This window comes from Eucyclogobius newberryi, unplaced genomic scaffold (assembly GCF_026437365.1).
Source record: "Eucyclogobius newberryi isolate DKJ021-1_F unplaced genomic scaffold, fEucNew1.0.hap1 SCAF_4, whole genome shotgun sequence".
NCBI classification, from domain to species: domain Eukaryota; kingdom Metazoa; phylum Chordata; class Actinopteri; order Gobiiformes; family Gobiidae; genus Eucyclogobius; species Eucyclogobius newberryi.
The window spans coordinates 24,180,995-24,195,994 of record NW_027316056.1 but is presented as its reverse complement, the minus strand read 5'-3'; the positions used below and the strand labels follow the sequence as shown (position 1 = coordinate 24,195,994).

Genomic DNA, 15,000 nt, shown 5'->3' with positions numbered 1-15,000 from the left:
TTTCTTTCTATTCCTTATTAAGAACATGAGAGGTTCTGTCTTTTTTTTTTAAAGCTTCCTATACGTTTATCTGTGCTTTTACTTCTGTATCTACTTGCGTGCAACACCGAAATTTCCCCATTGTGTGGACTAATAAAGGCTATCTTATCTTATCTGAAGAATTCACGTGTTTCAATGTGAATTTGGATGGATCACACCCTCGCACAACCAAATTGCTCTTATCCCAGCACAATGCAACGTGTCAAACGCTCTCTTCTGAGTTCACAATGGATCAAATAGTTTTGTTTTGTTTTTTAAATTAGATGCAGTAATGTGTTGCTGTTATTCTCCAGGTTGACTATCCACCAATGGCTGCTTGTTTGCTCTGTCAAAGATAAATCACATACATTGAGAGGGCATTAATGTTCGTTTTGGGGGAAAAAAAGGGGCGAAAAATGATGATAATAATAATAAAAATAAATATAGCCGCAAGCGGCAATGATCGGCCCTCGCTACGCCGCCGCCACGCCGCAAGAGGAGGGGGCGCTAACGCGCCCCAATTGTCCTTTTATTACATCTACTGCTGAATCTGTGACGCTGTCACATCTTCTCCCCTTTGTTTTACCATCAAAAAGCAATTTTATTTTGAATTCTTGGCAAAATGTGCGGCTTTGCCGCACAGACACCGTGACTCTTTGAATAAAAATGTGGATAACTTTTGATGGTCCACCCCTGAAGATGAGTCTCACCAAATTTCAGGTTAATATGTCTAACGCCCTAAGAGGAGTTCGTGAAAGTCTAAAGTGTAAACATGTTCTGGCGATTTCCCCATTGGAATAACATGGAAGGTTTCGGTCATCGTTACGGCAAAGCCATAACAATTATGACATGGGTCTCATTGACTTTTTTGATGGGGATGCCAAAATTGAGTTGTGTGTCAAATTTCATATAATTTCGCAAAACTAAATATTTAACCTCCATATAAAATCTGTAGGGGGCGCTGTGGCTCCAAATGAATTTATTTCACTTCAAGTAGGTTTAGGGCAAAGAGTTTAACAACTGATTCTAATTTGACGCAATTCAGACTTTATCTGCGCAAACGGCAGAAATGTTAAATTTGGGAGATTTCTGAAATTCTTGCTACAGTTTGCGGCTTCGCCGCACAGAGACCGTGAGAGGTATCAATGTAATTTGGATAACTTTTGATGTCCCACTCCTCAGTAGCATTTTCACCAAATTTCAGCTTTTTAGGGCCAACGCCCTGGGAGGAGTTCGTAAAAGTACGACGTTTGGAAAAACTCCGAAGTCATGTTTAGCCATTTTTGAAGCAATATGGCCGACATTTGGTTGGGCGGACGGTGTTGCCGTAATAATATTTTTTACTTCTCTTGTCACCATCTACCTCTGCGCCAAATTTCATGATTCTACGATCAGATTTTTTTTGGGTCATTTCCCATCTCTCAATGCATTTTTGGTACATTTGGGGGCGCTGACGCGCCAATTTTTTTTATTTTAAAAAAGGGAAATAGCCAGAATGTAGAGAGGCACGATTTTTAGAGATGTGAACATTTTTGTGACTTTTCGTCAATGTTCACTGGGTGAAAAATAGGGGGGTTGGTCCCGAGAAGAAGAAGAAGAAGAAAGAAATATAGCCGCAAGCGGCAATGATCGGCCCTCGCCACGCCGCCGCCACACCGCCGCCACGCCGCAAGAGGAGGGGGCGCTAACGCGCCCCAATTGTCCTTTTATTACGCCTACTGCTGAATCTGTGACGCTGTCACATCTTCTCCCCTTTGTTTTACCATCAAAAAGCAATTTTATTTTGAATTCTTGGCAAAATGTGCAGCTTTGCCGCACAGACACCGTGACTCTTTGAATGAAAATGTGGATAACTTTTGATGGTCCTGAAGATGAGTCTCACCAAATTTCAGGTTAATAGGGCTGACGCCCTGGGAGGAGTTTGTGAAAGTCTAAAGTGTAAACATGTTCTGGCGATTTCCCCATTGGAATAACATGAAAGGTTTCGGTCATCGTTACGGCAACGCCATAACAATTATGACATGGGTCTCATTGACTTTTTTGATGGGGATGCTAAAATTGAGTTGTGTGTCAAATTTCATATAATTTCGCAAAACTAAACATTTAACCTCCATATAAAATCTGTAGGGGGCGCTGTGGCGCCAAATTAATTTATTTCACTTCAAGTAGGTTTAGGGCAAAGAGTTTAACAACTGATTCTAATTTGACGCAATTCGGACTTTATCTGCGCAAACGGCAGAAATTTTAAATATGGGAGATTTCTGAAATTCTAGCTACAGTTTGCGGCTTCGCCGCTCAGAGACCGTGACAGGTATCAATGTAATTTGGATAACTTTTGATGTCCCACTCCTCAGTAGCATTTTCACCAAATTTCAGCTTTTTAGGGCCAACGCCCTGGGAGGAGTTCGTAAAAGTACGACGTTTGGAAAAACTCCGAAGTCATGTTTAGCCATTTTTGAAGCAATATGGCCGACATTTGGTTGGGCGGACGGCGTTGCCGTAATAATATTTTTTACTTCTCTTGTCACCATCTACCTCTGCGCCAAATTTCATGATTCTACGATCAGATTTTTTTTGGGTCATTTCCCATCTCTCAATGCATTTTTGGTACATTTGGGGGCGCTGACGCGCCAATTTTTTTTATTTTAGAAAAGGGAAATAGCCAGAATGTAGAGAGGCACGATTTTTAGAGGTGTGAACATTTTTGTGACTTTTCGTCAATGTTCACTGGGTGAAAAATAGGGGGGTTGGTCCCGAGAAGAAGAAGAAGAAGAAGAAGAAGAAGAAGAAGAAGAAGAAGAAGAAGAAGAAGAAGAAGAAGAAGAAGAAGAAGAAGAAGAAGAAGAAGAAGAGAAGAAGATAATATTCCGATGCGAAAACAATGTTTCCCATTTTTCAAATATCATAAACTATACATTTTCGGAAAGCGCTCGCGCTTTCCTACCTCATGGTGTGGGTCCCTGGTCACTGACGGGTACTTTCGTTAATTTTGAGTGGGCTCCGCCCACTTTGTGTTTTTGGCCCTCTATACAGTAATAATGTTCAATTTTTGCATCTCAATGTAAAGTGCTCGTTTAGTGCGCACTTTTGCACGGGCTTCGCCCGTTTACAACGGTAATGTTCCATTTTCCTACTACTAATTAGTATGCACGGGGCGTGCATGAGTGAAGGAGTGCGTTAGTGAGTGTTTGGAAGTGGGCGAGCGCTTCGCGCTCGATTTCGTGCGCACTACGTGCGCACTTTCGCAGCCGTGCTTCGCACGGCCTTACGAGATTAATAGGCCTCTCGCCAGCTTGTGGCGCTCGGGCCTAATAATATTCCGATACGAAAACAATGTTTCCCATTTTTCAAATATCATAAACTATACATTTTCGGAAAGTGCTCGCGCTTTCCTACCTCATGGTGTGGGTCCCTGGTCACTGACGGGTACTTTCGTTAATTTTGAGTGGGCTCCGCCCACTTTGTGTTTTTGGCCCTCTATACAGTAATAATGTTAAATTTTTGCATTACATGCTTATATGCACGGAACATGCAAGAGACGGGGGAACGTATTCGTGAGCTACTTGGCGCAAATGAGTGCTTTATATGGGGATGACGACCGCGAAGCTCAATGTAAAGTGCTCGTTTAGTGCGCACTTTTGCACGGGCTTCGCCCGTTTACAACGGTAATGTTCCATTTTCCTACTACTAATTAGTATGCACGGTGCGTGCATGAGTGAAGGAGTGCGTTAGTGAGTGTTTGGAAGTGGGCGAGCGCTTCGCGCTCGATTTTGTGCGCACTACGTGCGCACTTTCGCAGCCGTGCTTCGCACGGCCTTATGAGATTAATAGGCCTCTCGCCAGCTTGTGGCGCTCGGGCCTAATAATGATTTGGTCATATAGGTATCATTGCCATTATTTACTGTGGGACATGTTATACAACGATTAAGTTATCGTTATAGTACATGAATAAATCACTGCGCTGGAATACTTTTCTGTGTGGGAGATCCCGTTTATGGGTTTGTCCTGTCACGCTCGCCCTCTCGTCTTTCCTTAAAACACACCTGATCATCCCACACACTTATGTCCTGGTCTCCTTCACCGTGACATCATTGAGCGGTGATGCCTCCGGTTGAAGAGCTCTGTAAGTGGAGGCGCTGGACCCGGCATATCTGATTTGATTCATCTTGACAACGTAAGACCATTTGGGAACGTTGTAACCACGGCAACTCCCATCACAACATTCTGGGCGGTTTGTCGACGAGGCTAGTCCAGGCCAATGTTCTTTTGCATTCATTTTTAATGTGCAGAGTACTTAGTGGCTCTTCCTGGGCCTGTCTCCCCACGGCCCCATCTTCTGAGAGGAGAGGCGGCCGCACTTGGTGGAAAAAGCCCCCATTACAAATTTATTGTCCCAAGTCTTAATTATTGAGCCTGAAGAGAATGTGGGTTTTACATTTCTACTTTCTCCGGCCTTGTTTTACCTCGGACTAGATGAGAACTTTTGTGGCCAATTAAAGGTGATAGGGTAAAAGAAAATCTAAAAATAAAAGCATGAAAACCTAAAAATATAGTTTAAAAAAAATCATTAGTGTTACTTTGAATCATGTAGCCGTCCACACATAGCATTTCCCTGCATGTTATTTTGAGTTGTATTCGTGCTCTATTCCCATGTTGGTCAAAATCAATCTGACGTTTGTAACCCCATCCTTCTCTCTCAGGCAACATACATAGGAGAGGATTTATCAAGAAATGTATTTTTGGATACTGTTGTCAATGGGTTCCCCTTTGACCTTTCTACTCTTCTACTGGGGTGTCTTGCATTTGTAAAAGACAAGACATCCACAAGAGGTGAAGAAATGCACTTACACCTGCTTAGTTTACCCACTGCCTTCACCTTTGCCTACTTGTGAAATACTAGGTATAAAGCTTGTTGTTGTTGTTGTTGTTGTGTTTTTGCTTACATTTGCATATTTGAAATTCTCCCCAAATAGGGAAATAACTGAAAGTTCCCTATTGGCAGTAAATATAGAACAGGTTATGTGGTAAATGTCAGGGTTTTTGAAGGCATTACTGTGTTCCTAAGCAAGAGGAAATCCATATTTCATTTGGTGTGAGAGCCGCTCAAGGCCTGAAAATTATTACCGCTGTATTCCACCTGCCAGTGGAGGTCATCCAGCCAGGAAGACGGGTGGACCCCAGAGCATTGGTGTGCCTTTGTCTGCACACATGTTCCTGCTGTGTGCTTATGTCGGACTGGGAAACTGCATGGAGCATGTTACAAGGCCCAGTGCGGTCTCTGCGTGGTCATACTGGAGGCTCATCCGTCCATAGAGCTAGCCTCCCCTCCAACCATCCATGGACTAAAACACATTACAGAGATGGCTGCCTCCGATGTGCCACGTCCCCCCAGCCCTACAGCCCTACAGCCCTACAGCTCTGCAGCTCTGTACTGTTCTCCGCTGGAGGCAGGATGTATCATGGCCACAATGGGAAACACATACAAGCACTCACATATGCATTTAGTCACCAGGGAGCAATTTCACCAAGCCCAGCATCAAGTGATAGACCAGTCTTCTTTATTACATGATATAACATCAATCTCATGGACACAAATGTGAAATAATTTGGTGCTATGGAAACAGCATTGGAAATTGATTAATATGGCAATGGCAGAATCACTCATAAGATCCATTTATTCCAGCCATTCCCAAACTCTGCAACAACATGGCCCCTTTATCAATGCGAAGATCCCCCGGGGGCCCCTAATAATATTTTACACTCTCTTCAAAAGAATATCCCAGGTTTTTTTTCTTTTCATTTTTTTTATTGAAATACAAATAATGCAAGACAGGGGAACATAAAGGAATCACCCACCTTTGCCAGCTATTTAACCACAATACTTTTATGACATTCCAACAGCTCATTGAGCAATCGCAACAGCAACAATAAATTAAAGCTTTAGTTAAAAGCAAAAGAAACACACTTAATAACCCATTGAATACACCCCAACTTAGGGATATTAAAGAAAAGAAAGAAAAAAGACATACAAACTGTGTCCAGATGACTGCAACAGAAACTTTTTCTACAATGGAACACACTGGATGAATGAGGGATTACGCATGAAAAACGTATATCTAAATTCTACAAAGTACTCAATACTGACAAAAAAGATGTATTATATATATATATATATATATATATATATATATATATATATATATATATATATATATATATATCCGTGTGTGTTTGTGTCTATTAAATACATTATAGACACACCACTTACACATGAACTCTGGACCGAAATATGTAAAGACACATTTTGTACGTTATTAAACACCGACTTACAACTAATCCCATACAGTCATCCACAGAATGCACTATATAAAAATATATACAAAGCATTATGGGAACAACAGACACTTGCATTCATACACTTTGGGGGTGCATACCGGTTCAGACTTTTCCAGACTTGGAATGCAGTCACCCAAAAACTCACATATTTCCTGAGCTGCAGAGTCCTACGTTCCCCGTCACTCTACTTACTCGGCATCACCTCTAAAAACTCCATACCCACCAAATACAAAAATAGTCTACTAACATCGCTAGCTATCACCAAGAGGACAATTTTACAGAACTGGAAATCTAAAAACTTAAAACATCAATCATTGGACCAACTCTCTGATCCAACATTGTCCATATTGTAACCTCTCAAACCACTGCCCATTATGAGGGTGACTCTTTCACAGAAACCTGGTAACCTTTCATTAATCATTTTAACATCACTTCTAAATGTTCAACACACACACACTTACACACACACACACAAACACACACACACACACACAAAACTGCATATTAATCACATTACGAGAATCCTGAAATGTCTGATTAATTGGGAATTATATAGTACGAGCAGGGAGAGGTGCCGGTGTTTCTCCCGATGCCATGCTGCTTCTGCTGCTACTGTGTTGACACCACATGCACGTGCAGCAAGCAAATTCCTGGTCCTGGAATTATGATTGGCCAAATGAGATAACCGAGGAGGCTCTGTCTTCCTTGTTTTGCTCTGTTGAAAATCTTCGGTGAAAGAATCGTGTTGCTCTCTGAGGACAGCTTAGCTTTTCATTAACATTATCTGGGCCTGGCAGTAAATATTGTCTTTGGGTCATTCCCCTTGGCCCTGTCCAAAGGTCCTTTTTATCGCACTGTTGGCTCAGTCTTGTTTGGTTTAGCGCAGCTTCATTCTTGGTATTCCAGCACAGAATCTAGTGTGCAGCCTGTTCAGCCTGTTCAGCCTGTTCAGCCTGTTCAGCCTGTTCAGCCTGTTCAGCCTGTTCAGCCTGTTCAGCCTGTTCAGCCTGTTTCTCTTCAAAATGGCAGAAAGAAGAAGCACCGAAAAAACATCAGGGCCAGACTTTGTGCAGTTTAATGATCTTGCTTCGGATGCTGTTGGAGGAAAGATCCTTTTCGCAACCGATGAATGGTTTGCTCCAGCTGCCAATCTCCTCAAAAGAGAACAACCTCAGTTTATTGCCTCTGCCTTTACTGAATTTGGGAAATGGATGGATGGTTGGGAGACAAGACGCAAAAGAATTCCTGGTCATGATTGGTGCATTGTTCAGCTTGGAGTCCCTGGTATAATTTTGGGATTTGATGTGGATACTTCATTCTTCACGGGCAACTACGCTCCCCATGTTTCAATTCAGGCTGCCAATTTAGATGTGCCACCAGCTTTTTCTCTAGTGGGTGATCGAACCGGAATGGAGGCTTCTGAAAGTGAACAAGCTGCTGTGGCAAAGCTAAATTCCGAGTCTTGGCAAGAGCTGGTTCCAATTTCACCACTGCAACCTGGATACTCTGACTCCTGCCATAACTACTTCAGAGTCCATAGTCCTAGAGTCACTCATCTCCGTGTTAATATGTTCCCAGATGGAGGAATTGCACGACTAAAGGTCTATGGAGTTGGGGAAAGAGACTGGTCAAGCGAATCTGCCCAACAAGAAGTGGACTTGGTTGCAATGACCAATGGGGGTGTCTGTCTTGGTTTCAGTGATGCCCACTTTGGACATCCCCGCAACATGATTGGGCTGGGTGTAGCGTCCAGCATGGCGGATGGTTGGGAAACTGCCCGGAGACTGGATCGACCGCAAAAACTCCATCTTGACCAGAAGGGGGTGTTGCAGGTCTCTGGGAGCGAGTGGGCAGTGTTTCGACTTGGACACAGTGGAGTGGTCAACCATATTGAAATAGACACGCGTCACTTTAAAGGTAACGCCCCAGATTCGTGCATTGTGGAGGCATGCATGTTAACCCCAGAGGAAGAAGCCCAATGTGTTTCCGGCGAATGGAAGTCTGCTAAGTGGAGTTTGCTTCTCCCAACAAGAAGGCTCCGCCCCCATAATAGTCACATGTACTTGGAGGAGGAGCTACGACCTCATGATGCTGTGAGCCACATCCGCCTTGTTATTGCCCCAGACGGAGGAGTGAGTCGACTGAGGGTCTGGGGTCGGGCTGCCGTGGCCATTAACACTGAAGGAAATGCCAAATCTGCCAATCAAATGACAGGAAGGTCTAAACTCTGAAGATGTTGTTTTTGTGGTCATGTTTATAGACCATCACAACAATCAAATATATGCCATAAGTTACTGCGTTTTTAATAAATGATAATTGAGACAAAAAGTATTTTTTTGGCTGCTTCTATTTATTGTAATGTATTGCCTGAATGCCTTAGTTAAGCACACATTTTTACATATTCTAAATGTATCTCATTCTCATCCCTCCCTAACCCTGTCTGTCCCTGTGCCATTGACTACCTCTCATATTCCTCCTCCTCATGCACTAACACTGATATCTTTATGACCATCACACTAATGCACCGCTCAATTAGACCTGAGCGAGGTTTCCACTAAAGGCTGGGTAAATAGGTAATTACATGTTGTCATCCCCCACCTTGTGCTAATGCAGTCCAAATGCACTGCATTGTCTACCTCTCCTTCCTTCTGTTCTCTATCATGTTCTTTCAATGTCATGGATGAGTGCCAGAGATGGACAATTGGGACGCAGCATGGGTCGGTTAGACACAGCTGGCTTAACTTTTCCAACATTCACTGCTGTAACTGTAGCATATAGTACACACATTCCACCTTTTATGCACAAAGCTGTTATGTTTTAGGGGTCGGTCCAAAAATACAATCTTTGGAAAATGCCAAGGAAAGAGCATCTTACTTACATGTTCTAAATAATGTAATGGCTTCAGTAGCAAAGTAAATAAACCTCCAACCATAAGCACATATTCCTTTAGCAGGGCATTTTTCTATAACTTCACAACATGTATGTGCTCGCTGCTAATGGAAGACGAAGCAGTATACTAGTGACACTAAATAGTTTCTTTGTGAATCATGATAGAGGCTGTCAGATTGAGAGAAAGGGTAAATGAATAGTGACATGTGTAGAAAAGTGGAGTGAGCTATTTGTGCGTTTTGTGTTGCTGACAGTGTGAAAGAGTGAGAACGAGACCCAGCGCACCAGCGGCTATTGATGTGATCAAATTGTCTGCCTGCGGCTAACGGTCTGCGGGCACAAGTCTGGCAAAGGCTGGCATTGGGCTTGTGTCTGCTGAGGCCAAGTAAAGAAAACACAAAATCGAGTTTCCAAATGAGGCGGACATATTGTTTTATGTTTTACATGCAATGCCAAAGTTTACAGTAATGCGTAAATGCGTATTCAGTAAGTACATTCCAGTTTGTGTAAGTTGAAAGGAGGATTTAGGCAAGGCTAAATTTGAATGTGAATCAAAATGTTAAATGGAAACCTTGGAATAAGCTGCAGTGCAGAGTAAATCTAAAATCATGTAATATCAGGATGTTGGTTTTTTTTTGTGACATTTTTGTAGCCTTGAAATAGAAAAAAAAATCTACTTGAAAAGGTTTGAGCGGAAGAATGAAGAAAATGAAATTGCTCATGTGGGCCTTTGGAGATAAAAACAAGCCGGCCAAACATTGCGGACAAACACAGAAGCTCTTCATAAAGTGGATCCTCTAATATGGGCCTGTTGTCTCAGATTGAACGTCTCATTTCTTCCCATCCACATGAGATTTATGAGCCGAGTATGTCAATCTCCGGGGATGTTCTGCATGCTGAAAGTTTAATTAAAACTAAATGAAGATGTGGATTTTGGCGACATAAGACGGGTGGAAGAAAAGAGTGTTGCAAATAATGACACAGTGGTGGCTGAATGTGGTGGTGGGAGACACAGAGCCGGAGTGTTTAGGGAACAAGGGAAAGTGATAAGTCGGCTTGGACCAGACAGCCCAAATCCTCATCTCAATCAATCACATTTCCTCTCAGTTTGTCTTATTGATTTCTTGTTTCTTCCAACGTCCTAAAAGCCAGCTAAATGAATCCAATAGTGCTCAATGGCGTTTGCTAGGGATGACTGATCACATATTCTCTGATTTGTCCCTTTTAACTCTCATTTACCTGTACTTTATATATGATGTAGAGTTTCTATATCCCAGTATATTAACCTATGGTACGGTCGATAAAGAACACATGACGAACGTCTTGGCAACACGTGTATTGATACAGAGATGTGCATTGTGGTACTTTTAAACAACATAACTACATTCCAAAGTTCTACTTTTCATTCCTTAACCCACAAACTGCTGCATAAAGGCTGAATTTGATGGCCTAAAATGTAACTTAATCATAGGACAGTTGTATATTCTGATATCGAGGACATTATGAACATGCAATTCCAAAGTAGTTTGTTATTCTACTTAATCAACTCCAGTTTTAATGTATACCCACATATCAGCACGCATATCCTGTCAAGTTCTGTGTATCGGGATTCGTTTTGTATCGTGGACCCCGTATCGAGTTACGTATTATATGGTGGGGTCCTAGGCAATACCCAGCAATAACCACAATTGTGGGTGCTTAAATACTGTGACACCCTGTACTGCAGCAATTAAAGAGCATGACACAGCTGGAGGTCACCCACATGACAGACAGTCCCCGTGCTCCTCTCAAACATGCTCTGGGGTGACTGCTGAAGTCTCTTTGAATGCATCTGTGTGCATCAGCGGGAGATGACATATCACTAGTAATCAGCTCCACACACATGCTCGGCAGTCAGACACATCAAACGCTCTTCCTGGAGACATTTCCACAGGATGCTGTTTGTGGAGGGATTGGAAGGTGTGAAATATTTATCTGTTTGTATTTTTGGCAACCTGATTCTCTAGACTGAGGCTGCTCCATCATAGGACACATGTCAAAAGGTCAATGTCTACAGGTTCAACTCACGGAAAGTTTGGTCAGCTCTCTATGTTACACACCTTGATTGCAGCATAATGTTCTCATTAGTAATGTCAATGCTGATTAGGGCTGGGACAAGACATTAATGCCATAAGATGTGACAGTTTTCTTTTCTTTTTTTAAATTTGTATTTTTTAAAAGCTGTTCTTGATTATAGATGCCACAGTACAATCGTATACATTTTCAAACAGTAAATTGTAAGAAGTGGAAACAAAACCCTCCACGTGGGGGAAAACTGTATTGCATTGGGTGGCTGTCTCTGCTTTGCCGCATCTCCTGTAGGGTTGTAGTCATCTAAAGACATGCACATGTACATGTAATGGGGCAATTCTCAAATCTATTAAGCATCTATAATAAGACCATGTTTTTGCCCCAAAGTGCAATGACAGCAGCACAAGATCATAGGAGTTTACACTATATGCTTTAAGATAGCAGAAAAATCTTCAGGTGTAGTCATCTGGACTCAGTTAGAAAAAAATAGACGTTTCGACTCTCATCCAAGAATCATTGTCAATAACAGAATTTAGGTCGGGAACTCCGATATTTATACTCTTCTGTGGTAAGACCAGCCCATTGGGCGGAGCCTTCCTGGAGTAGAAAGAGTTGTTTGTTTCAACAGAAACTTCCCCCTTGTATCTACCGAGCTAGCCTATTCAGAATCTTAATGGGCTATTAGAATCCTCTTTGTCTTTGTGAGACCCTGGCTCAACCACCCTGAGTACCTGATTAGCATCTAAATGTCCTGGTCCTGGTCCTCTACCTTTCCAGGGGTTCAGTATACCATTATAGATACCAGGAAGATTGAAGTATATAGGAAACCTACACACACGGACACAGCACTGTATACAGCACAAGCTGGATGTGATCAGAACCTTACAACACAGAGCTCAAGGTGTGCCCACCAGCTCAGAGGGCAAGAAGAAAGAGGAAAAACATGTCCGAAATGCCCTCTCAGCCTGTGGTTACCCCGCTTGGGCTCTCAACAGAGTGAAGAGAACCAAGAAGCAGGACAAAAGGGAAACTGAACAGAGAAGGAAGGGTCGGAAAAACTGCAGAGAATTTTTAGACAACACGAAGTCCCTGTTTATTTTAAACCAGGAAACACTTTAAGACAAAAACTGGTTCACCCTAAGGACAAGTTGCCGACTCAAAAACAGAGCAATGTAGTTTATTCGATCCAATGCAGTGAAGAAAGCTGTAAAGAACGTTACATAGGTGAGACGAAACAGCCTCTACACAAGAGGCTTTATCAGCACAGAAGAAATACAAGTTCAGGACCTCAGAGTGCCGTGCATCTCCATCTTGAAGCCTCTAATCACTCGTTTGAAGACGGTGAGGTGAAGGTTTTAAGCAGGGAGAAAAGATGGTTTGAAAGAGGAGTCAAGGAAGCTATTTTTGTTAAAAAAGAAAGACCTTCTTTAAACAGGAATGGAGGGCTAAGATTCAATCTTCCTGTAGTCTATAATGGTATACTGAACCCCTGGAAAGGTAGAGGACCAGGACCAGGACATTTAGATGCTAATCAGGTACTCAGGGTGGTTGAGCCAGGGTCTCACAAAGACAAAGAGGATTCTAATAGCCCATTAAGATTCTGAATAGGCTAGCTCGGTAGATACAAGGGGGGAGTTTCTGTTGAAACAAACAACTCTTTCTACTCCAGGAAGGCTCCGCCCAATGGGCGGGTCTTACCACAGAAGAGTATAAATATCGGAGTTCCCGACCTAAATTCTGTTATTGACAATGATTCTTGGATGAGAGTCGAAACGTCTATTTTTTTCTAACTGAGTCCAGATGACTACAACTGAAGCTTTTTCTACTATGGAACACGCCTGGACGAATGAGGGATTACACCGACATATTTCCAAGAACTTTAAGATAGCACAAAAATAATTAGTTAACTTTGGTCTACTAAGACACCAACGACAGCTCTAAACTTCTCCTAATCTGTTGTAAGGCCGTTGTTGTATTACGTCTAGTTTTGTTGTGTTTTGTCCATCATTGTTGACCACTATTTTGAAATCTGGTCATCAAATTCTGGGCATTGAACTTACTATATTTGGTAATATCACATCTAAATTTGAATTAACTGCTCAGAAGACAGTGAGGTGAAGATTCTATGTAGGGAGAAGAGATGATTTGAAAGGAGGCTTTTTTTCTCTTTAAACAGAAACGGTAATGTACAACAGCATTTTGAAGCCATGGAGCGGTATCAGCCCTGGCCTTTCAGATGCTAATCAGGTACTCATCAGTGATGAGGAGCTGCAGCCAGCTAACAATAGGATTTATATGGACCATTGCAGGGCTGTTAGGGTAACAACAGGAGGGATTACACCCATTTGTAACAAAGAAGATTAGTTTCAAGGAAAACTTAAAACAGTGCAAACAGATAGATATTATCCGGAGGTTTCGCCCGTGTGGGCAGAGTTTATGCAGCCCAGAGTAGGATAAATATCTGAGTTCCCGGACTAGATCCGGAGATTGAGAATGACTCTTGGATAGGAGTTGAAACCTCTTGTTTAAAAAAACAGACAAAAAACACTTTCTAAAATGATTTACTCTCTGACGTTATTTGGACTTTAAATACTGAGTGAAAGCTGAGAAAAAGGATGTTTCAAGCCCTTGTGAGTGATTTGCTCTCATCAGGAGGAAGGAGGTGGATGTAATCATATTAGAACAGCTTATCTTGTGTCTGGCCACAGTACTATGATGCAACAAAAACAAATAGTCGCTGCATTGACATTTATTTCAAAAGGCTACGGTTCCAACAGGCCAAATAAATACGTTAATTAGCATGTCTAATTGCATTTGCTGGCTCAGCTTTGGGAATATCCATTTCAATTACGATACGTAGTGTTCTTTTCCATTGGCACACAGCTGGCCTTAAGCAATAGTCCTTTTAGAATCTGTTCTTTATCTTGTGTAATGTTCTTTCCTGTAAGTGTTTCTCTGTACGCTTTATCCACATCCACACATGTTCCTGTAAATTAAAAAATCCGGATATATAAAGTATAAATGAGGCAATAACTTGCTAAAATGTGGTCATAAATATTACCAAAAGTATGCTGGAGGAAAACCACAATAAAAAGCTCCATAATTCATGCTGTGACGCCAGTTTAATTGTCTGGTGATTACTTGGGATATGTGTCTTTGATTTTTACACGTTTGCCTCCTCATTTCTCAGCTCATCCTAATAAATGGATGTGCCTTTAGCCGCGTAGCCAGTCCTAATGTAATAACCGCAGATAACGTAATAACTCTTGTTAGCAAATGTCTGCACTAAATTAGAGTGAAATAAATAGGAGGCAATAAAACCCATTAAAAGAACTGTTAATTCAATAAAAAACATGTTACATTTATTACAGTCTTTAATGAATGTGGCCTCTGCTATATGACGCTACCGGCTTCTGTAGTTTCATTGCAGACAAATGTGTTTTAATACGAGTGAGTTTCTGTGGTAAAGAATTCATGAGTATCTTAACAGGTGGCACTGAACTGGTCCTCAGCTCATCTTCCCATCAATAATTTATATATTATTTATCCACATTACCAGTAAGCCTACTACAACCAACAGTACTAGGAATGGGCCATATATCGATGATTTTCATGTAACAAATTATATTATATTGAGGGGAATGTTAATGTCACTTATTCTAATACAGCCAGGTACCCTTCTGCTTC

General features: G+C 41.8%; 2 protein-coding genes across 23 annotated transcripts in view; both read left to right on the top strand.

Annotated features, from left to right (window-relative positions):
• allc (allantoicase) overlaps nt 1-8,630 on the top strand; it is a 45,390-nt gene extending 36,760 nt beyond the window's left edge. The window contains exon 2 of the mRNA XM_072462671.1: nt 7,361-8,630. Coding sequence (XP_072318772.1) covers nt 7,377-8,585 — 1,209 coding nt within the window. The 5' untranslated portion in view covers nt 7,361-7,376 and the 3' untranslated portion in view covers nt 8,586-8,630. The remainder of the gene's footprint in view (nt 1-7,360) is intronic.
• The window catches only part of ptprdb (protein tyrosine phosphatase receptor type Db), a 177,274-nt gene that overhangs the window by 100,655 nt on the left and 61,619 nt on the right, over nt 1-15,000 (top strand). The gene's annotated exons all lie outside the window — the stretch shown is intronic.